General features: G+C 35.8%; 1 protein-coding gene across 2 annotated transcripts in view; it reads right to left on the bottom strand.

Moving 5' to 3' along the window:
- The window catches only part of CCDC18 (coiled-coil domain containing 18), a 107,215-nt gene that overhangs the window by 51,343 nt on the left and 31,924 nt on the right, over positions 1-23,948 (bottom strand). Inside the window, exons 11-18 of one of the 2 annotated variants that reach the window (XM_025405366.1) lie at positions 23,597-23,757; positions 20,911-21,134; positions 19,131-19,241; positions 18,311-18,442; positions 14,413-14,547; positions 14,192-14,269; positions 9,667-9,783; positions 3,196-3,363 (exon numbers count right to left, since the gene is read on the bottom strand). In XM_025405366.1, coding sequence (XP_025261151.1) covers positions 3,196-3,363; positions 9,667-9,783; positions 14,192-14,269; positions 14,413-14,547; positions 18,311-18,442; positions 19,131-19,241; positions 20,911-21,134; positions 23,597-23,757 — 1,126 coding nt within the window. The remainder of the gene's footprint in view (positions 1-3,195; positions 3,364-9,666; positions 9,784-14,191; positions 14,270-14,412; positions 14,548-18,310; positions 18,443-19,130; positions 19,242-20,910; positions 21,135-23,596; positions 23,758-23,948) is intronic. The other variant, XM_025405293.1, reaches the window with a different exon arrangement.

The following is a 23,948-nucleotide window of genomic DNA, read 5'->3' as shown; positions in this document are numbered from 1 at the left end:
ATAAAGGAGATATTCTTCCTCCTATATAAGTCAAAATGCTTCATAGGTGTTCTGGATTCAATTCCTATTAATTTTTTCAGGAACTTCATACTACTATCTCCTCTTTCCAATATCTTCAATCTCTCTACGGTTTTTTTAATAGTAGCATTTAAACATGTTAAAGATTTTCCCACTGTAAAAAGCTTTTCTTCAGACCTTGACCTCCCTCTATCTACCACCCTTTATTTCCTCCCATGTATAGCCCAACTTCTCAAAGTTTTCTGTGTGTTGTATCACTGTCTCACTTCTCATTCATTCTTCAACCCATAGCCAGAGGCCATTCCACAGAAATAGGGATTACAACACCAGTGACTTCCAAGTTGCTAATTTCAATGGACATTTCCCAACCCTCATTTTACTTGACATTGATTCCAGCAGCCCATGACAGCAACATTCATTCCTTCCTTAATGAAATACTTACTTTGGCTTCCATGTATCACATCCCTCAGGGATCTGTCCAAGTCAATCTTCTTGCTTCTCATTCTATATTCTCTCCCTAGGTAATTTCAGTCACTCCATGTCTTCATGAATATTTATATGACTGTGGTCTCAAAGTTAACCTCTCAATTCTGACCTGAATATCCCCTCTGTTCTTCTAAAATCTCTCACTGAAGAACTAAATATAGATTATAAACCATTAATATCTTGCCAGGTGTGGTGGTTCATGCCTCCAATCCCAGCACTTTGGGAGGCCAAGGAGGGTGGATTACTTAAGCCCAAGAGTTCGAGACCAGCCTGGGCAACATGGTGATACTCTGTCTCTACCAAAAAAAAAAAAAAAAAAAAAAGAAAAACCACACACACACACACACAAAATTAGCTGGGCATGGTGGTAGGACTCGGAAGGCAGAAGTGGGAAAATCGCCTGAGCCCAGGGAAATTGAGGCTGCACTGTGCCGTGATCATGTCACTGCACTCCAGCCTGGATGACAAAGTAAGACCCTGTCTCAAACAAAACAAAACAAGAAACCCCATTAATATCCACCCCTCCACCTCAAGTTCCAAGAAGAAAATTAAAACAGTACCCAGGTAAAAAGGGAAAGGAACCAAAGAAAATCCACCCACTCAATTCTTAATTAAATAAAGAAATCTAAAGATGCAAAATGGAACCTATGCATAGTGTAATATGGATGAAAGGCAGAAAAGGAACACCTAGTCAAAAATTTACTCCAAATACTGAAGAAATTTTTAGACATAAACTTCTGTAGACCTCAATGAAGCTAATGAGAACACAAAATCTTTTAAAACAAGATCACAAAGAAATAAAATCACCGAATAAAAAATACAAATGAGGCTGGGCACAGTGGCTCACGCCTGTAATCCCAGCACTTTGGGAGGCTGAGGCAGGTGAATCACGAGATCAAGACATCGAGACCATCCTGGCCAACATGGTGAAACCCCGCCTCTACTTAAAAAACAAAAATTAGCTGGGCGTGGTGGTGCGAGCCTACAGTCCCAGATACTCGGCAGAGGCAGAAGAATTGCTTGAACCTGGGAGGCAGAGGCTGCAGTGAGCCAAGATCACGCCACTGCACTCCAGCCTGGCGACAGAGCGAGACTCCGTCTCAAAAAAAGAAAAAAAGAAAAGAAACAAATGAACTAGTAACAAAAAAACAAAAACAAAAAACAGAAGAAAACCATACAACCATTATGGAAGTGACTTAGGAACAAGAATCATAATCAATCCTGCAAGAACCAGAGTCAATGACAAAGGATGTAGCTGGTGGGAATCAAACATAGATGAGAAGAAGAAATGCTTCAGGATGAAGCTGTATAGTAGGCATAGCAAGCAGTAGGTCTAAATTTTAACAAAAGGGATGGAGAGTCACAGGAAGATGTGTCTTAAAAAAAAATACAGAGGCCGGGAGCAGTGGCTCACACCTGTAATCCCAGCACTTTGGGAGGCCCAAGCGGGTAGATCACGTGAGCTGGGAGTTTGAGACGAGTCTGACCAACATGGAGAAACCCTGTCTTTACTAAAAATACAAAATTAGCCGGGTGTGGTGGCGCATGCCTGTAATCCCAGCTACTCAGGTCACTGAGGCGGGAGAATCCCCTGAACCCAGGAGGCGGAGGTTGCAGTAAGCCGAGATCGCGCCATTGCACTCCAGCCTGGGTGACAAGAGTAAAACTGTCTCAAAAAAAAAAAAAAAACAGAATACCTGCCTGATGTGTTTAAATGTAGTGAGAGGAAGATTCTTTAGTTCCACTGGACAGGCTGAGGATGACTTCAGAACAAGTAGATAAAAGACCAAAAAAATGACAAAAAAAAAAGGAAAATACAGTAAGATTACAGGGGACAATCATTTTCTAATTTATACATTACTGTAAATTTGATTTCTTTTGAAAGAAAAAACAAAAATGTAAAACATCTAAAGAATTCAGATAAATTCAGTAATGAATTAAAGGAAAAAGATTAGATTCTAGTATAAAATTCTCCAGAATTCTTACATTCAAGTAATAATTTTTAATTTTAGAACTTTCAGGGGTATTTTCCCTTGGGATTTTTCTTTTAGTGCACTGCTTTGTCATTTCTTTAAGGAATATCACACACTATGTCCTGATTCAAAAAGGAAAAATTATAGGCATTCAGATTAGATACACGAAGACAGATTGAATAATGAAACATGAATTATAAATTGTATGGAATGGCAAACATATAATCATAGTATAAGAGATGGAGGTCAGATTACATAGGAATAGAAATTTATTTTACAATATCAGTATTGAGTATTTCTTATAATGCAAAATCTTTGAGGTTAAACAGCAATTTTTTTTTTTGAGGCAGAGTCTCACTGTCTCCCAGGCTGGAGTGCAGTGGCACAATCGCAGCTCACCGCAACCTCTGCCTCTTGGGTTCAAGTGATTCTTGTGTCTCAGTCTCCTGAGTAGCTGGGGTTACAGGCATGTGCCACAACGCCTGGCTAAGTTTTGTAATTTTAGTAGAGACGAGGTTGGGCCATGTTGGCCAGGCTGGTCTCGAACTCCTGACCTCAGGTGATCCGCCTGCCTCAGCCTCCCAAAGTGCTGGAATTATGGGCATGAACCACAGCATCTGGCCAAACAGCAGTTTAAAAAACTAACCAAAAATGTATTCATGATTTTAAAAATTTCTATTTCATACAAATGAAACAATCTTGGGCTAATAATACATACCTGTTTTTCAAGTTTAGTTTGAGTATCTTCCAGCTCTCCATTTCTAATTGTCTCTTGTTGTAACATTTGCTGCTGTTGCTGAAGAGTATGCTGTAGAATAATGTTTTGCTCAGAAGTCTCTTGAAGACTGTGATTTTTTATTTTTAGCTCTTTCTGTAAACAATATACCTGGCAAATATATATATATCTCAATACAATGCAGTATTTCAAATAAAAGGCAATAAAACATCAAAGTTGTCCTCCTTATTAGATAACCATCCACCTGTCATGTGGGACAATTGTATTCATGTCTATAGTTTGTCACTGGAAGGGCAGTCTTCATTTTTCTGATGGGGAGATGTATTGGAAGGGCCTGCTTATAGGATTGCTCTTGGTTAGTGTCTGGAAATGTGGCTTTAAAAATGTTCCTAAGTGATGAGGTTGTTTTGCCTGGCTGGGGCACTGAAACATGCCTTCCTTTAGAATTCTGGAATTTTTGATACTTGTAGGCTGGTCATCGTTCCCGTGTGACAACCCTCCAATGAAAACCCTGTACTTTGAGTCATAAATAGGCTTCCCTAGGCAGAAACAGATGTTGCCACATTTCACTGCTATAAAAAGGAGCATGTTCTGTTTGACCTCTCCCAGAAGGAGAGCCATGGTTTTATCTGCCCTTCACCTGATTCTTTCACCCTTACTAATAATAAACTATAGCCATAAAAGCTCTATATAATGTTTGGTGCTATTTATTGTTACTGTTGCTATTATTGCTGTTGTTTATACAATAATATCCCAGCAAAACACTGCTGAATATTTATGTTACAAAAAAACACATAAAGGAATGACAATAACAACTAAGAAATTTGACTAATTACTCTAAATATTTAGGACTTGAATAGATGGTCTCCAAAACTGCTTTAAGATACTTTTATCCAAGAGCATCTATTAAGAAGAAAAATAAATGCCCTTTGTCCTAGTAATAAAAATTCTAAAAATATGCCAGCAGAAATTATTTTTAAAATACTATCAACAATGAAACATAATTTAAAATATATTTTACAATATTCTTTATCTTTTACCAAAGTGAATGGAAGAATAAGTGATGATTGTCAATGTGATTAAAAATGACACAACCATTTCAAATAATTAAAAAGACAGCTAACACATAAAAATTTATAAAGTTAAAAAATCACATTTCATTAATATAATTTTGAAAAATATACATGCAAATAGAAAAATGAAAACTGAAGTATTAGAGAATGGGCTGTAGGTAAATGTTCTTTAAGTTTTCTTGTTGTTGCTTATGTAATAAATTTTTTAAATGAAGGAAAATAAAACCATTCCTTTAAAGCAAAGAATCTTTCCAGTAAATATCATCCCAAAAGGAATTTTAAACTCCTTATAGTAAATTGTGGAAGAGAATCATGACTTGCTTCTTTTTTCTAACTATCCAGCAGGTGAACATTAAGGCCTTCAGGGCCGAATTCTTTGCTCATTATGAGAAGCTCCTAGATTTCAGATTTCTTCATTATATGATGATGTTGTAAACTGGAAGTAACCCTGGATATCATAGGCAACTAATTGATCTCTAATTCTGTTATTATAATCCCTTTTCATGCAAATCTGTTTTGTTTAATTCTGTCTGCATGAAAATAATTTAGTGTAAATATGTGTCAGATCACCTGTTTTGTTTTCTCTCTTAGCTCCTGACAAAACCTGCAGATCACACTTCTGCATTGGTTTATTTTATATAGAACTGACTCGCTTGCAAGACAGGCTTAAATACTGTTTTTCTCTTTATTGGAACATCCTGTCTCATACTTACCTATTCAGAGAAAAAAATGGACAAAATATTAAAATAAGACAAAACAAGAAAAAAATAAGATCTAACCAAAACACAAAGCCTTACCACATAATAACAACAAAATTTTATTTCAGTAATCCAGTCACTGACATTTCAATTACATATATTGAAATATCTAGTATTAGTTATCACAAATATTTACAAAATATAACCTATATCTATCAAACTTATACTGACATTTCATTGTACCGACCTTTAACTTCCAGTTGGCTTTAGGTTTTGGTTTTTTTTTTTTTTTTTTTTTTGAGACATAGTCTCGCTTTGCTGCCCAGGCTGGAGTGCAGTGGTGCGATTTCGGCTCACTGCAAGCTCCGCCTCTCGGGTTCACGCCATTCTCCTGCCTCAGCCTCCCGAGTAGCTGGGCCTACAGGAGCCCGCCACCACGCCCGGCTAATTTTTTTTTTTCTATTTTTAGTAGAGACGGGGTTTACTGTGTTAGATCTCCTGACCTCGTGATCTGCCCGCCTCGGCCTCCCAAAGTGCTGGGATTACAGGCGTGAGCCACCGAGCCCGGTCAGTTGGCTTCAGTTTAAAAGTAAATATAGAATGAATTGTTTTTATGTTGTATTTTCTACTAATGTATTATTCCCAGAGTACTTAATATTTTATAATTGAAGTAAATAAGAAAGTAGAATTTAAATGATAAAATCTACCTTACACTTAACTTTATCTAGTATTACTATGTACCCAAAGTAGAAACAGTCTCATAATTGTTGCTTAAAAATAAAATATAACGCAGAAACATATGATGCCAACTTTTCAAAATCTAAGTCCATCTATTTAAATGAAGATATTTATCAATGAAATGACTGATTTTATTGAATAAAATCTTCATGCAGAAAACATTTAGGCTTATTCATAATTTTATGCAAAATAAAATGTTTTTTCTTTTATTATGTTGACAATGTAATTTTGCATGAACACGTAACTTGATTATTTTAAAAGCATTGTTAAAAACATTTTAATATGAAGTTAAATATCTTCCAAAAATTCAGAACCCCAAAGTATTATTTTCATCATAATCATATTTATTTCAACATCCAGAAAAGAATACGTGGCTGAGGCAAAAGCGCAGAGGAATATACACTAGCTTTTTGCAATGGGTAATCAACATGTAGTTTTTACAAGTGGCTAAATTTCTACCAATATGCCCTAGGGCCACTTAATTATTCAGCGAGTTATATGATTGGGGCATATTTCCTGATTTAAAAGATAAGAACATCTTTATAATATCACCTATTATTAACAGAATAGATGCACTATTACTCAAATCAGGTTTTCTAAAATGCAGCTATATATGATGAAAACTTCACAACTCTGCTGTTACAAGGTGTTAATTATTAACCAACACTAGAAAGAATTTTCTCTGTAAGACATAATTTGCTGTAAAGGTAAATAAGTCAACAGTTAGTACTTGGATTCTTCTCCATGTTTTTTATCAATACACATGAGCACGTGACAGATGAACTTTTAAGTTAGCAAGCCAATGCATGTGCAGTTGAGCTAACGATTGAGCGGTAATAAATGAGTTTGCAAATCTTTCTAATTTACTTACTCCCTAGTCTGGTCAAATATACCTGATTACCGCTTCTGGTTTCTAATTCAGTTTGAGCCTAGGTATGTATTTCCAGCTGTTCTAAAAATCATTCTAAATGAGCCAGGTGTGGTGGCACATGCCTGTAATCCCAGCTGCTGAGAAGGCTGAGGCAGGAGAACTGCTTGAACCTGGGAGGCAGAGATTGCAATGAACTGAGATTGCACCATTGCACTTCAGCCTAGGCGACAAAGCAAGACCCTGTCTCAAAAAAAGAAAAAAAAAAATCGTTCTATTTATTTTGTGTGTAAATATCTGTTATCCACCCTAGTCTCTGACGTTGTTTCTATGAACGCAAAGTCTAAAGCTCAACGAATTCTCCTATTACAAATGCTGCCTACCTCCAGGTAGATTCCATCTCTGCCAAGTCTGTTTATTCTGAAGCAGAGTGTGGGCATGAGCAGTAGAATAAATGCCAAAATAATGTATTTTGTATACTACTTTAAAGAAGATCATAGTAAAAAAAAGGACATTCTTATTTTTAAAAATCCAAATACATACAGTTTAGATGATTTAGTTTCTACATATTGGAGTAGAAAAATATATGCCTGTCAAAGATGCTATAAAAACCTTCATAAAGGAAGGTAGAGGGAAGAAGGCATGACCATATAAAATCTGAAAGTTGTTGTTTTTTTTTTTAAACTTCTAAGGCTATATAATTACTTGATGCACCTAACTCTGAGTGCTGGTCAACTACATTATTTACTCTTAGATCTACCCATGCCTTTCCCCTGCTCTGCTCTGTATATTGTAGGAAACCACATTTCTTGGCCTCCTTTGCCCTCTAGATTACAAATAGGTTTAGCCAATGGGAATGGTCAGTAGCTGCAGTGCTCCTCCTCTATTGCCCCAGTTCCTATTGGACAGACGCTTTTTCTTCGGCCCCAGCTCCAGACAGGCAGCCCTGCTTCTAGACTATGATCATACTATCTTTTCCTGATGTTCCTCTAACCTTAACAATGGTAGTGGGTCCCTGCTTATAATCTCTGAGTCGCTGTGGTATACTGTTTGGCTTCTCTACCCTTTCATCACCTGTGTGTCTAATTCTCTGTATAAATTTGCTCTATTTAAAAGATATAAAGGCTTCTGTTTTTCTCATTGGACTTTTCTGATATATTCAAGTCAATCTTGATTAATATGTAAATACAAATATATATATATTTATATACATATATATACACATATATATTTTTTGAGATCGGGTCTCGCTGTGCTGCCAGGCTGGAGTACAGTGGCGTGATCACGGCTCACTGCAGCCTTGACCTCCTAGACTCAAGTGATCCTCCCACCTCAGCTTCCTGAGTAGCTGGGACCACGGGTATGCACCACCACACTTGGCTAATGTTTTCCATTTTTTTGTAGAGATGGGGTTCTGCCCCATGTTGCCCAGGCTTGTCTTGAACTCCCAGCCTCCCAAAGTGCTGAGCTTATAGGCGTAAGCAACAATGAGTGGCCAAAAGTCAACCTTGATTAAAATTCATTGGGAACCATTTCTAAAAATAAATTTTTAAATTATTATTATTATTATTTTTTTTTTGGAGACGGAGTCTCGCTCTGTTGCCGGGCTGGAGTGCAGTGGTGCGATCTCGGCTCATTGCAAGCTCCACCTCCTGAGTTCACACCATTCTCCTGCCTCAGCCTCCCCAAGTAGCTGCGACTACAGGCGCGTGCCACCATGCCCGGCTAATTGTTTGTATTTTTAGTAGAGACGGGGTTTCACCGTGTTAGCCAGGATGGTCTCGATCTCCTGACCTTGTGATCCGCTCACCTCAGCCTCCCAAACTGCTGGGATTACAGGTGTGAGCCACCGCACCTGGCCTCTAAAAATAAATCTTAAGCTTAAAGTACATATGTTATAAATTCTAACAAATAAATTCTTCATTACGATTATCCATTTGAGCAAATGTTTAGTGAGTGCCTAACCAAAGTAAAGTGCTACAAATTGAACATACAGAGATGAGTAAGATGTTCAAGAAAAGTTTCCAAGGCTGGGTGTGGTGGCTCACGCCTGTAATCCCAGCACTTTGGGAGGCCGAGGTGGGCGGATTGCCTGAGCTCAGGAGTTCATGACCAGCCTGGGCAACACGGTGAAACCCTATCTCTACAAAAAAGAAAAAAAAATACAAAAAAATAGCTGGGCATGGCAGCGTGCACCTATTGTCCCAGCTACTCAGGAGACTGAGCAAGAGAATTGCTTGAACCCAGGAGGCGGAGGTTGCAGTGAGCCGAGCCTGGGTGACAGAGAGAGACTCCATCTCAAAAAATAAAAAGGTTTCCAATCCAGTATCTGAGAAACTTATCTCAAAAAAGTTGAAATTCTAAAGTTAATTCTCAGTCCTACAGACAACAAGAACAAAAACAAAATGAAAAATTCTTGAAGAATTTTAAACCTCTAAATCTAAAACAATGTTCAAGGTGTCATGTAATTTTATATTAGAATGACTGTAATATTAATAATTTATTATTCTGATTCTCTAAAAATAAATAAAAGAATTAGAATTTTAAGGTATATTTTATTTTGCATTGAAATAATGTTTGCTCCTTAAAGAAAATTGGAATTTACATTTTATTGGAAATACTTTTTTATATCAGATACATAAAGATATTCTTTTGGCCAGGCACGGTGGCTTACACCTGTAATCCCAACACTTTGGGAGGCTGAGGTGGGTGGATTACTTGAGGCCAGGAGTTCAAGGCCAGCCTGGCCAACACAGTGAAATTCTGTCTCTACTAAAAATACAAAAATTAGCCAGGCGTGGTAGTGCATACCTGTAATCCTAGCTACACAGGAGGCTAAGGCACAAGAATTGCTTGAACTCAGGAGGCAGAGGTTCAAGTGAGCCAAGATTGTGACACTGTACTCCAGCCTGGACGACACAGGGAGACGCCGTCTCGAAAGAAAGAAAGAAAGATATATATATATATATATATATATATATATATATATTTTTTTTTTTTTGTCCTACATCTCATGCGTCTTAAAAAAAAAAATCACTTGAAATACACGCTATATATAAAGTAAATGTTAATTTACCTCTTCAGATTTCTTCTTTAACTGTTTTTCAAACTTTTCCTTATTTCCTTCCAATTGATTCAAATGCAAGACAAGTTCTTCCTTACAAATTTCTAATGCTGAATCTAGTTGCCTAACCTAAGCAAGAAAAAAAGAAAAACACTGATATACTCAATATTTTACAGATTTATCTCCTAACGTTACCTCAGTGCTTCAAATAGTGAATATACAGTCCTACTTAGGACATAAAATGCCATTATAGAAGATATTTATTGAGTAAACTAATTCTTCATTGCAAATGAGGAAACCAAATAGAAAACCGAGGGATGGAATCCTGAAGAATAAATAAAGAGTTGGACAAGTTTAGAAGGGCATTCCAGGAAAAGGGAGTATGCTCAGAAGCAAGGCCCTGTGAAAGGGAGTGGTGAGAAGTTGCCAAGAGCCTAGGGTAATAAGATTAATTTGTAGGAAATCGTTATTTGGGAGCCACAATTGACAAGATAAACTGGGGCCAACTGTCAAGAATCTGTAGGCCAAACACCTTAAAACCTTCTCTTTAAAAGGTAAGTGGTATTTAAACCTACTTCTTAAGCCTCCTTGAATAAGAAAAATAGGAAAATGAGTACAAACTAGCGTACTGTTAACAATGTTCAAGTGAGTTTTTTTTTTTTTTTTTTTTTTTTTTTGAGACAAAGTCTTGCTCTGTAGCCAAGGCTGGAGTGCAGTGGTGCAATCTTGGCTCAATGCAACCTCCACCTCCCAGGTTCAAGCAATTCTCCTGCCTCAGCCTCCTGAGTAGCTGGGATTACAGGTATGCACCACCACGCCTTGCTGATTTTTGTATTTTTAGTAGAGAGCAGGTTTTGCCATGTTGGCCAGACTGGTCTTAAACTCCTGACCTCAGGTGATCCACCCACCTTGGCCTCCCAAAGTGCTGAGACTACAGGTGTGAGCCACCTTGCCTGGCCTTAATGAGAATATTTTGAAATGCTGAAGTTACTAAGAAATTATAATTTGTTAGCTAGGAAAAAAGAAGTGAAACCTTCTTTGCTTTGAAACAGTGAAAATATTTTCAGAAAGGCAGCAATTTAACTTGGTCCAAGTGTTCATATAGTTGCCACTGCTTTACTACCTTAATACCAAAGAGCAACTCAAATTCGATACTTTTAGTTCAAGGTCCATGTATTGCATACATGCTCCACATCCCAGCTATTAATAAGATTCTTGCCTTACTCTTTGTTTTCTTTATTGTAAATTTGAGCTTCTCAATGGTATTCTTCCTCTTAATGCTAATAATGTTATAGCAAGCAGTCTTGAAAAAGTGAAAGAAATCTTAGATTTCCTAGCAGATGAAAAACTGAGAAAAAACTATCCCTCTTGCAGATTCTATTCTACATCATGAAATTATCTTTGCCACTCTTATTTCTAAAAAGGGAATCTTATAAGAGTTTTTGAACACCACCCTTATAGTCTGTGTATGAAACCATTAACAGCTAAAAAAATCTGTAATTCTGAATGACTATCTTTGTTAATAAACTGCTGCCTTAGTAATAATTTTTAACTAATATTTGTTTTATGAAACTTATAAATACATTTTCTTTTTTATGAAAGAGAATGGGTATTGGGACTTGTATCATCCTTCACACAGAGAAAAAATAAATAAAATCTATGATTCTGTCAGAATATCATTACCTAATAGTTAACAGTGTAATAACTCATTCGGGCAAGATTCATCATTAGATATGAAAGCCATTGATTGTAAGGTTATTGAGGAACAGGACATTCACACAGTCCCCAAGACCCTCAAAGACTCCAAAGTTTGTTTGCTAATTATCAATGAAATATACACCCTTAAAATAATGAGATCTGACAGTCATCACCTTAGATAAGGTATATAATCCTGAGAGTGTCTCCTTAAATTTTGTGTCATCATACTTGATTCACTTTAGTCCCAGGTCTGGGGCATGGCTAGATACTCTTCAAATGTAACAAGCTTCCAGGTGATGCTGATGCTGCTAGTTCACAGACCATGCTTTGAGTAGCAAGGCTATAAAGGACAATTTTAAGTAATTGGGGAAATCTTAGTATGCACAGTGTTGAATGATATTACTGAATTAATGTTGACTTTCTCTGTAGCATAGTGGTGGTGTGGTCACGCAGGAGAAATTCTCTGTTCACAGGAGATGCATGTTAAATATTAAAGGGGTAAAGTATTATGATATCCGTAACCTTCTCTCAGGCTGTTTGGCAAAAGGGAGGTGGGTTGGTAGGGACACACACAAGCATGCATGCATGTGTATGTGTAGAGAGAGATAAAGTGAGTGTACCTAGAGTTTAACAGAGTTTAACAGAGAGTGAATCTAGGTGAGGAGTACACTATTGTTTCAATTTTTTTGTGGGCCTGAAATTTTAAAAAATAAATTAGGAATCAATTATAGCTAATAAACAATTAATAAAAACCCAAAACATCCACTACTCTATTGAATTTCTTATTTGAACAGAGTTTGAAAGTCTGAATCTCATACAGATAAACATCTTGCATTGTATACAAACCACTTGCAAATGTGTGTGTATGTTTGTATAAATAAATGAAATCAAAACAAAAACAAACACCACTCTGCTGAACCAAAGAAGCTCCTCAGGTGCACAGTCTGGAGACAACCAGATAGGGCTCTAGGCTATGCATTTTCAAAAAAAGAAGGTAAGCTCTTCTTGTAAGACTTTCTTTGTGGGAGTTTTGGGGAATCCAAAGTAGAAAATAAAAGGAAAACAAAACAAAAGAAATAAAATCTGTAAATCTAATAAGCACCTTTTCAATTTTCTATTTAACAGCAGGTAACAACTGGTTTACTTTACTGATTTCTTGTTACTAGTTCAGAATTTTATCATCAACCTGTTAGCTTAAGTGATACAACTTTAAACTGATCCTTATAACTCTCCTACAGATAAAAAAAATTCATGTTTCTTTTGCAGAGAACAAGTTGAAGCATGTTGAGAGACATGAACAAAAGTCATGAAAGGAAGGTAGTAATGATGTAATCAGGAGGACAGAAGTAGACTTCAGGCTTCTATTTTGCTGCTATAGATAACTTATGTGTAGAATCAGTCGATCTAGCTTAAATCATAGGAATTTGACTTCTATATTTCTTCCTCATTTTGATTTTTCCCTAAACAGCAAACCTACTAAAGATGTTAAACGAATAAAATCCAACATCATTATTCATTCTTTTGCTGATTTCTTTTTCATCTCATCTGGCTATTAACATATGGAAATACCTTACCAGATGACTGCCTAGTTATATTAGGTAGTTTAATGAAAAGCAGGAGTTAAGTGGCTACATGAGTTTTATCTAATAAAAGTATTTCATGCCTACAATCCCTGTACAGTAATCATTTTTTAATATTAATGAAATTTGGGGCTATTCTAACACAGGGAAATGAACTGACTGCATTAAATGTTAAGAGTTTTGGTGGATACTACAGGAATAGTTATGAATAAACATATGTCTATATGGGCATACAGAGTCACAAAATGAATTCAAAACAGAATAGTAGGCAAAATATAACATCGTATCTTTAAAACAAATCTTTTATATTCAAGCTACATATGACAGAATAAAGGTCATAGCATATTCGGACCTATGTTTAACACCAAAAATGCAAAAGAGAAAATATTAAATACATAGCAATTAGTTACAAAACTTTGGGCAACTCAGCATGTGCTAAGCACCTTATATACCCTGTTATATTTAATTCTCATACTAATGCTCTTCTAGGGTATTGTCATTCCTATTTTGCAGATGAAGAAATTAAAATTCAAAGAGTTAAATAACCTGGCTAAGGTTACAGTGAGTCAGTAAGCACTTGAAGCCACACTGAAACCCAATTTAACAGCAAAGCCCATGTTTTTAACCATGAAGATATACTAGCCAGAAAGCCATATTTTAGCTAGAAATTCTGGCTTTATCTCAATTAATCTTACAAGCCAACAGGTAAAATAAAGCAAAATTGAATCACTTTTAGTTTTCTCTTCCTACACTTCCTCTGGTAATTTTTTTTTGGAGGGGGCGTAATGCTAATAAGTAGCAATTATAGCTAAAATTTAAAACAATTTTTAGGGTTATAAAAATTGTTTTAAGACAAAAAGAGGCTAGATAACCTACGAACTAGATGATTAACTATCAAGTAATCAAGATCAGAATTTGCACTAAAGAAAATACATTTAAAGAAACTAAGTTCATTGAGTCAGGTCAAATCTTCAGCTCTGAATTGCCTTTTATCTATACAATGTTTACAATCTATAGAGAAACGTAAAAAAGCCACAAGAATGTCTCCAAAAAGAAAAAAATAATCAGCCAGGCACGTTGGAGCACACTCGTCCTAGCTACTCAGGAGGCGGGTGTGGGAGGATGACTTGAGTTCAGGAGTTCAAGGCTGCACTGAGTTATCATCATGCCACTACACTCCGGCCTAGGCAAATGACAGAGATTCTGCTAAAAAAAGAAAAAAAAGGAAAGAAAGAAAAATAAAGTATTAGCATACTAGCCTTGATTGTTTCTTCAGATACTTGGTTCTGTAATGCTTTTAAAGCTTCATCTTTCTTCATATTTTCCTTTTCCATTTCCTAAAAACAGTAAGAAAAGTATGCAAATAAACATTTTAGCATTAGTAACAGCCTGTTAACTGATTTGATTAGATTTAAAGGCAAGTTATAGACATAAAATATTAGTCAACTTCTAAATAGTACTTTTATAAGGATGATTTTACCCCTTTGCTTTCCGTCAAGAGTCTATCTAGTGATTCAAGATGATGCTGTTTGCATATTATATCTTGTTGCAACATGGACATAGTCTTTTCTTGTTCTTTAAATTGTTGATCCTTTTTCTCTAGTTGAGCTTCAAGCTAAACACGAAAACAGAATTTTCACATTAAATACTGTAAAATTTAGAAACATTTTAAATATTAAATACATGTGAAACTATAATTGAAATTACATAGATTTTTGTATTTTGCCAAATTGTCTTCAGCTTCTCTCTTTTTAAGGAAGAAATGAAATCACTTGCCATGAATAGACACTTCTCAAAAGAAGACATACATGTGGACAACAAACATACGAAAAAAAAAGCTCAACATTGCTGATCGTTCAAGAAATGCAAATTGAAACCACAATGAGACACCATCTCATGCCAGTCAGAATGGCAATGATTCAAAAGTCAAAAAACAAACAGATGCTGGAGAGGTTGCAGAGAAAAGGAACACTTTTACACTGCTGATGGGAGTGTAAATTAGTTCTACCACTGTGGAAGGCGGTGTGGCATTTCCTCAAAGACCTAGAGGCAGAAATACAATTTGACCCAGCAATCCCATTACTGGGTATATACCCACAGGAATGTAAATCATTCTGTTATAAAGATACATGCATATGTGTGTTCATTGCAGCACTATTCACAATAGAAAAGACATGGAATCAACCTAAATGCCCACCAGTGATAGACTGGATAAAGAAAATGTGGTACATATATACTATGGAATACTATGCAGCCATAAAAACGAATGAGATCATTTCCTTTACAGGGACATGGATGGAGTTGGAAGCCATTATCCTCAGCAAACTAACACAGCAACAGAAAACCAAATACTGCATGTTCTCACTTATAAGTGGGAGCTGAATGATGAGAACACACGAACACATGGGTAGGAACAACACATATTGAGGCCTATAGGGGAGTGGGATGGGAGACAGGGAGCATCAGGAAGAATAGCTAATGGATGCTGGGCTCAATACCTAAGTGACAGGATGATCTGTGCAGCAAACCACTAGGGGACATGTTTACCTGTATAATAAACCTGCACCTCCTATACGTGCACCCCTGAACTTAAAGGCTGAAGAAAAAAAAGCAAAATGTAGAAACTAAGAATATAGGCCCCTTTATATCTCCCCCTTTACACTGTAGTTGTCACATGTATTATATCAACATACCTGATCAGTAAATGTTATAATTTCTTCTTTCAACAGCCATAGATATTATAAAAATCCTATATTTACCAAATATTTACTGTTTTCGTTGTTCTTCCTTTATTCCTGAGGTCCCAAGTTTCTCTCAGGTATTTTTTTTCTGTGAGGAACTTTCTTTAGCATTTATTTTAGAACAAGTCTGCTGGTGACACATTCTCTATGCTGTCCTTATCTAAGAATGTCTTTATTTTACCTTCATTCGCAGAGAATATTTTTGCTGGATATAAAATAAATTGACAGTTTTTTCTCTTTCAGCATTTAAAAAATGTTGTTCTGTCTTCTTACGCCCATAGTTTTTGATGAGAAATCTGCAGTAATTTTAACATTTGTTCCCTTACATGCAGTGTCATTTATCTCTGGGTGCTTTCAAAGTTTTTTGTTTTAGTTTTTGGCAAGGATTTTGATGTGTCTAGAAGTAGTTTTCTTTGACACTATCCTCTTTGATTTTCTTAAATTTGTAAATTTATTTCCTTCATCAAATTTGTGAAGTTTTCAGACACTATTCCTTCAAATATTTTCCTGCACTAATCTCATTCTCTCCTTTGACTCTGAAGACAAGAATATCAGACCTTCTGATAGGTCCTTCCCCATATATCCCTGAAGCTTTGTTCAATTTTTTTTATAAATCTTTCTTTTCTTGGAAAAAAAATTTTTTTCTCTGATGCTAAGACTGAATAATATCTATTAATCTACATTCAAGTTCACTGTCTTTTTCCTCTTGTCTGCTCCATTCTTCTGTTAAGCTCATCTAAATTACAGCAGCCCTGTGGTATTCGTGGTTTCACTTTCCACAGTTCAGTTACCTGCAGTCAACCCTGATCTGAAAATACTAAATGGAAAATTCCACAAACAAACAATTGATACATTTTGAATTGCAGTTGTGAGTAGTGTGATGAAATCTCATGATGTCCCACTATGTCCAGCTCTGGACAAGAATGATCCATTTTCCATGCTGTATAAGCTACCTGCTCATTAGTCACTTAGTAGCCATCTTGGTTATCAGATCAACTGCCATGGTATCATAATGCCTGTGTTCAAGGAACTCTTATTTTACTTAATAATGGCCCCAAAGCAAAAGAGTAGTGATGCTATCTGGATGCAGATCCAATTTGGATATGTCAAAGAGAAGACATAGCGTGCTTCCTTTAAGTGAAAAGGTGAAGGTTCTTAACTTAATAAGGAGACCAAAAAAAAAATGCATGCGGAGGTTGCTAAGATCTACAATAAAGAACAAATGTATCCATGAAATCGTGAAGAAAGAAAAATAAATTCATGCGAGTAGGGCAGTTGGACCTCAAACTACAAAAGTTACAACCACAATGTATAAGTGCTTAGTTAAAATAGAAAAGGCATTAAATTTGTAAGTGGAAGGCATTAACAGAAAACATGTTCCAACTGACCGCAATGTGTTGCACCAGAAAGTACTGAGTATATATTAAGACTTCAGCAAGAATCCCCTGAAACAAGTGACACCAAGTCATTTATTGCAAATAAGGAATAATTACACAGATTCAAGATTAGGTTTAGACTGAAAAATGTTAAAATTACTGGAGAAGCTGTGTCTGCTGATGAAGCAGTTGCTGTCACATTTCCAGCAGAGATGAAGAAGCTGATGAAGGAGAAAGGATACCATCCAAAGCAAGTCTTCAATTGCAGCGAAACTAGGCTATTCTCAAAGAAGATGCCTCATAGAACCTACATTCATAAAAGTGCAAAGGAGGCTGAGCACAGTGGCTCACGCCTGTAGTCCCAGCACGTTAAGAGGCTGCGCCAGGCAGATCACGAGGTCAGAAGTTTGACATCAGCCTGACCAACATGGTGAAACCCTGTATCTACTAAACATACAAAAATTAGCCAGGATTGGTAGCGTGCACCTGTAATCCCAGCTACTCAGGAGGCTGAGGCAGGAGAATCACTTGAACCCGGGAGGCGGAGGTTACAGTGAGCCAAGATCACGCCACTGCACTCCAGCCTGGCCTACAGAGCAAAACTCTGTCTCAAAAGAAAAAAAAAAAAAAAAGTGCAAAGGAGGCACTAGGGCATAAGAGAGAGAACACACTTCTATGAGAACAAGTTTTCATATAACTTTTATGACAGTATTTTGTTATAATAGTTCGATTTTATTAGAATTGTTGCTAATCTCTCACTGTGCCTAATTTATAAATTAAGCTTTATAATAGATATGTATGTATAGGAAAAACTGTAAGTGTTCAGTACTATTTGTGGTTTCAGGCATCCACTGAAGGTCTTGGAATGTCTCTCCCATGGATAAGCAGGGACTACCGTATCTATTTTTTTTACTGCGTCTTGCATTTTTGGTCTCACATTTTCTTTTCTACTTTTAACCCAAGGTCAAGAGTGCTTCTATTATTCTGCTTTTTCCTCTCAATCTTTAAGCAACTGATATTTTTAGGGAAATGGAGTCTACAGAATTACTTTAATAATGTCAAAAATAATGATTATAGCTGAAACAGAAGGCATACTATATTCTGTTAAAGTAGTGAAAAATTATTCAGAAAGATTGGGGTTCTAATTACAGCTCTTGCCACTAACTTTTGTGTCTCTTTGTGTCCTCATCTACAAAATAAAAAATGCTGGGGCTAATAATGTTTCTTTTCAGCACTCATATTCTAAATATGTATTACTTACTCTTTCAATCTGCTTTTCCATTTCTTTATGCTGTTCCAAGTGAATTTTCTTTGCTTTTTCAAAGGCTAAACAAATTTTCTCATGCTCTGTATTAATATTGGTTTCTAGACTCCTTATCTTTTCATTCTTTTCCTAGAAACACAAAACACTTTAAAAGAATATAATTGATTTGGGAGGCCAAGGCAGGCAGATTGCTTAAGCCCAGGAGTTCAAGACCAGCCTGGGCAACACGGCAAGACCCCATCTCTATGAAAAATACAAAAAATTAGCTAAGTAGGTGTGTGGCATGTGCCTGTGGTTATAGCTTCTGGGGAAGCTCAGGGGGAAGCCTGGGAGGCCAAGGCTATAGTAAGCCATGATTGTGCCACTGCACTGCAGCCTGAACCACAGAGTGAGACTTTGTCTCACAAAAAAAAAAAAGTATAATTGAAAAGCAGTTTTACATAAAAGTACATTAGTCAAGCATTAAATATGTCGTACTCCATTCTTTAAAGAACCACAGTAGTTTATACTTCAAACTTTAACAAAATGGTTAAAAATACTTTATCAAGATGAGAAGATTTAAACTATTTTAAATATCAAGAAGCATATCAAAGAACTACCATTATCTTCAATACCATTAGGATAAAATGAGAAAACTTGGATAACTTGCCATATAAGCCTATTAACTTAAAAATGCAAACAAGAAATGATCAGAAGAGTTTAGTAGAACTTATACTTTGCTATATATCTTATAATAATGATGTTAAAACAAACGTGCTATCACAAATTAAGTGCCTAAAAATCACAGTAAATCTGAAGCCACAAAGATAAGTTTTACCATAAGCTCCTGTTCTAGTTCTGCATTTTTTGCAGCAATAGAGGAATAAGCAACTATCTTTTCTTCCAGCTGTTTCTCAAGAGTTAAAAGTTGAGAACATTTCTTTGTCATCTGAAAATACATTGAAATAAATGTAAAATTATTTTTTAAAGGTAATGACTTTGTATCCTAAGATCAAACACCTGCTACTCTTTTCAAAGTTCAAATACATTGTGTCTAGATAAATTGGGCAAACTTACAGTTATAAACATTTAGGATGCAAAGTGAATAACTTTTTAACCAACATAATTATAAGTATTTTAAAAAATAAGTGACAATTTAGAAGAAAAACAAATAGTGAAAACAAAGGATCACTTCTATCTATCCATGTAAAACATAAGTCATTTAATTCAGACCCCTATATCCAAAAAGGACAATACCCTAATCTATTTTTAAGTAGCTGTTAAAGACTGAAATAAGTACAATAAAATGGTATCAGCAGTTATTTCTGGTGGTAGAATTATCAATGGTTCACTTTCTTCTTTTTCCTCTTTTACATTAACAAGACTGTGCTATTTTTGTAATTTAAAAAACTTATTAATCCCAGTATTTGGCAATTTCCTAAGTAAACTGGTAGCTATAATTATAAACTGTCTAAATCTCCATCTCCATTATTAACATAAGTTCCTATTTTATAGTTCTTTTCCTCAGCCTTGGCTATAGACTTTAAGCTGAGAAAGCAGGTATTTAAAAAGTGTACCTATAGATGACTGCAGCCTCTGGTTTGAAGGTAGAGTATAAGATACACCCATGTGGTCCTGGTCCACAATTACCTAATGAGGCACCCTTATCCTGTCCTTAGTGAAAATGAAGACAAGATATTCACAAAACACTCATTATCCCCTTTTCAGAATGGAATTCCTTGTGTAGTCGTTTCAGGTTTACATGCAATTGTTTAAAAATACAGATTCTTTAAACAGCAGAAATACACAAAAAATACAAATACAGACTCTGGCTAGGTGTGGTGGCTCACTCCTGTAATCCCAGCATTTTGGGATACTGAGGTGGGGATCACCTGAGACCAGGAGTTCGAGACCAGCCTGGGCAACACAGCGACTGTCTCCACAAACAAAAAATTTAAAAAATTAGCTGGACATAGTGACACATGTCTGCAGTCTCAACTACTTGGAAGATTGAGGCAGAAGAATGGCTTGAGCCCAGAAGTTCAAAGTTACAGTGAGCTATGATCTCACCACTGCACTCCAGACTGGGCAACAGAGCAAGACCCTGTCTCTAAGAAAAAAAAAAAAAAGAAAAAGAAAAAGAAAAGAAAAAAGCAGACTCTTGTGCCCATATATACTGAATCAGAAATTGCAGGAACAGGACCCAGAAATATGCATATTAAACAGGCTTCCTAGGTGGTTGGGGGTTTGCTAAAATTTAAAATCTTTTATTATCGCTCCTTTTCTTCCAACAGCATAATCCAAAGTCTTTACTTATAAATGTATATTAACCACATTAACTTATACTATGGAAGAAATAATAGGCTGCAATGCAATATTATTTCCACCAAATTTGAGACCTTTTACCCACTACAGAGTTTTTCCTACTTTTAATAACATAAGTTAAAATACAAAGGTTTCCAAATGTAATTTTAAAATAATTTGTAACTTATGTGGTACCATTTTTAAAAAACTTTAACTCCAGATATAAACATATAATTTTTATAAAATCCTAAAATAACACCTTTTGTTCTAGTTCAAAAATTAATATATATACACCAAGCTAATTCCAAACTTACTTCACTTTCCAGTTTGCTGGAGTTTGAAGCTTTCTCTAGCAGCTCCTCTTGAATCAGCTGAAACTGACTAGTTCTGTGAGCCATGTTAACCCTCAAATCAGAATTTTCAGCTTCTATTTGTATCAGCTTAGTACGTAGCTCTTCTATTCCAGTAACAAGTCTTTGCCTCTCTTTTTCATATTGCTTGTTCATAGTATGTTGATTTTGATCTTTTATGCTTTCTGCTAATAAACATAAAAGGAAAATTCTTCTGAATAAGACTTCAAGAATAAAAACCTACTTAGTTGAAAGATTTAGTCATAAAGTTTAGTTTCTGATCTAAAGAGTACTAAAAGGGACAGAGAATGAGACATTCATTAAGGAAATCAACGAATAAGTAATGTGCTCTCTAAATTAAATACATAACAAAGATGAAAAAAGTTCTGAATCCCTCATTTTTCTAGGTAGCTAAGACTATTCCTTTGTACCAGAAATGTAAGAATCCTTCTCCACCTTTTAACTTCCATTTTTTAGTAGAAATCATTGTAAAAAAATTTTTTTAAGTTGCTCTCTTTCCTTAAACTGAAGGTAATCATAAAATTTATTTGGACACTTTGAGATCATTAAGAACATTTTTATGTACTGCACATAGATGCAGGTTCAAAAGCTCCAAAGAGTGAATCCTTCCTGACCCCATCGTCTTTCTCTCCAAACTAGCTAATGAGAATTCAGTGATGCTTTTTAAAAAATTACTGAAGGTAACCAGGCACAGTGGCATGCACCTGTTATCTGAGCTATTCAACAGGCTGAGGTGCATGCCACTTGAATTCAAGACCACCCTGGGCCACATGGCAAGATCCTGTCTAAAAAAAAAATTACTGAGCGTTATCAGAGGTAGTTGTTTCAACATGCCCCTTCTCCACTATAAACATACACATCTCCCACTCCACAGTAAGCAAGCCTTCAGGAAAGCTTTTAAAAAGCACAATGTAGATGATTACATGAGAACACACACAGATATGAAAACAAGAAAAGATACACTTTGCCTTCAAGGTTTGCATAAGTAGTCATTTCTCATAAATTCTCTACACCCATTATATTTCACTTTCTAGGCTATCTATCTTTTATTGGCTTTGTTCTTGATGTAAGAGAATCTATAATATATTATATTTATTACCACCTCTAATTACTAGTATTCCCAACTTGGAACATTCACCAAGATAGATCATACGCTGGCCAATAAACCAAGTCTCAAAACACTCTTATAAATGAAGTCCTATAGAGTATGTTCTCTGGTCATCATGAATGACACAAAAATATCTGGAAAAACCTCCAAATATTTGGAAATAAAACACACACAGCCTGTGAGTCAAAGAGGAAATCACAAGAGATAACTATTTTGAACTGAATGAAAATGAAAATACAACACATTAAAAAAAGTAGTGGAATACAGCCAAAGCACTGCTTAAAGGGAAGTTTCTATCCTTAAATACTTAGATGAGAAAGGAAAAGAGGTCTAAAATCAATAATCTAAACTTAAAGAAAAGTTTTGTGGGGTTTAAAAAAAAAAAAAAAAAAAGAAGAAGAGAAAATTAAGCCTAAAAGTTAACTGGCAAAAAGTACAAGGGATTCTGATGGAGATGTCTTACGTCTTGACTGTGGTGATGGTAACAAGAGTTAAACATTAAAACACAAACACCTGACAACACGTATCAAACTGTATATTAAAATGGGTGCACCTTAATTGCAGGGGTCCCCAACCCCTGGGCCACAGACTGGTACCAGTCCATGGCCTATTAAGAATCAGGTCACATAGTAGGAGGTGAGTGGCAGGTGAATGACACCCACTCCCAATCGCTCGCATTATTGCTTGAGCTCTACCTCCTGTCAGATTAGCTGTGGCATTAGATTTCCATAGGAACACAAACCCTGTTATGAACTGCACATGCGCAGGATCTAGACTGCTCACTCCTTATGAGAATCTAATGCCTGATGATCTGTCACTGTCTCCCATGACCCCCAGATGGAACCTCCTAGTTGCAGGAAAACAAGTCAGGGCTCCCATTGATTCTACATTACAATGAGTTGTATGATTATTTCATCATCAATGTAATAATAATATAAATAAAGTGCACAATAAAAGTCATGCATTTGAATCATCCTGAAACCACCCCTGCCCCCGCCCCTGGTCCATGGAAAAAATGTCTTCCACAAAACCAGTCCCTGGTGCCAAAAAGGTTGGGGACCACTGTCTTACTGGATATCAATTTTACTTCACTAAAGAATGATACAAAGTCTAATAATTCTGAAATAACTTCTGCTGTCTTATCAGACCATACTAGTAATAGATTATCAAGTATGTTTGATAATACAAACCAAACAGTTAATAAATTTGTTCTTTACAAACTATCATCTGAGAACACATGGACACATAGAGGGGAACAACACACACTGGGGTCTATCAGAGAGTGGAGGGTGGAAGGAGGGAGTGGAGCAGGAAAAATAATTAAGGGATACTAGGCTTAATACCTGGGTGATGAAATAATCTGTAAAACAAACCTCCATGACACAAGCTTACCTATGTAACAAATCTGCACATGTATCCCTGAACTTAAGTTAAATTTAAAAAAATTTTTAAAGTTTTTTTTAAAAAAACTATCATCCAAAACTCTAAATATAATTTATTAAAACAACTCAATATACTTACCCACTTGATGACCACCTAGCTTTACAGGTTCTGTTTCTAAACTACTTAATTTGCTACTTTCTTGGCTGTCATTACAAGTAATAAGACTCTGAGATAACTGATTTGCAGTCAGGTTTGCATGAAGCTTTTGAATTTCTGCCTCTTTTATTGCAAGCTTAATTCTGGCACAAAAGAAAAGAAGTGAAAAATTATTAGAAAGATTCTATAAAAATATCTCCTACTGTACTATTTTTTACCTTTCAAGTTAATAAAATTAGAATTCTGATATTAGTCAACTCTTTAGGCAGGATATGAAAACTCGTATAGACCATTGTAGGATTATAAATTGGTTCAGTCACTTTACAAACTTGAT

Source organism: Theropithecus gelada, chromosome 1 (genome assembly GCF_003255815.1).
Source record: "Theropithecus gelada isolate Dixy chromosome 1, Tgel_1.0, whole genome shotgun sequence".
NCBI classification, from domain to species: Eukaryota; Metazoa; Chordata; class Mammalia; order Primates; family Cercopithecidae; genus Theropithecus; species Theropithecus gelada.
This window is presented reverse-complemented; position numbering and strand designations above follow the sequence as displayed.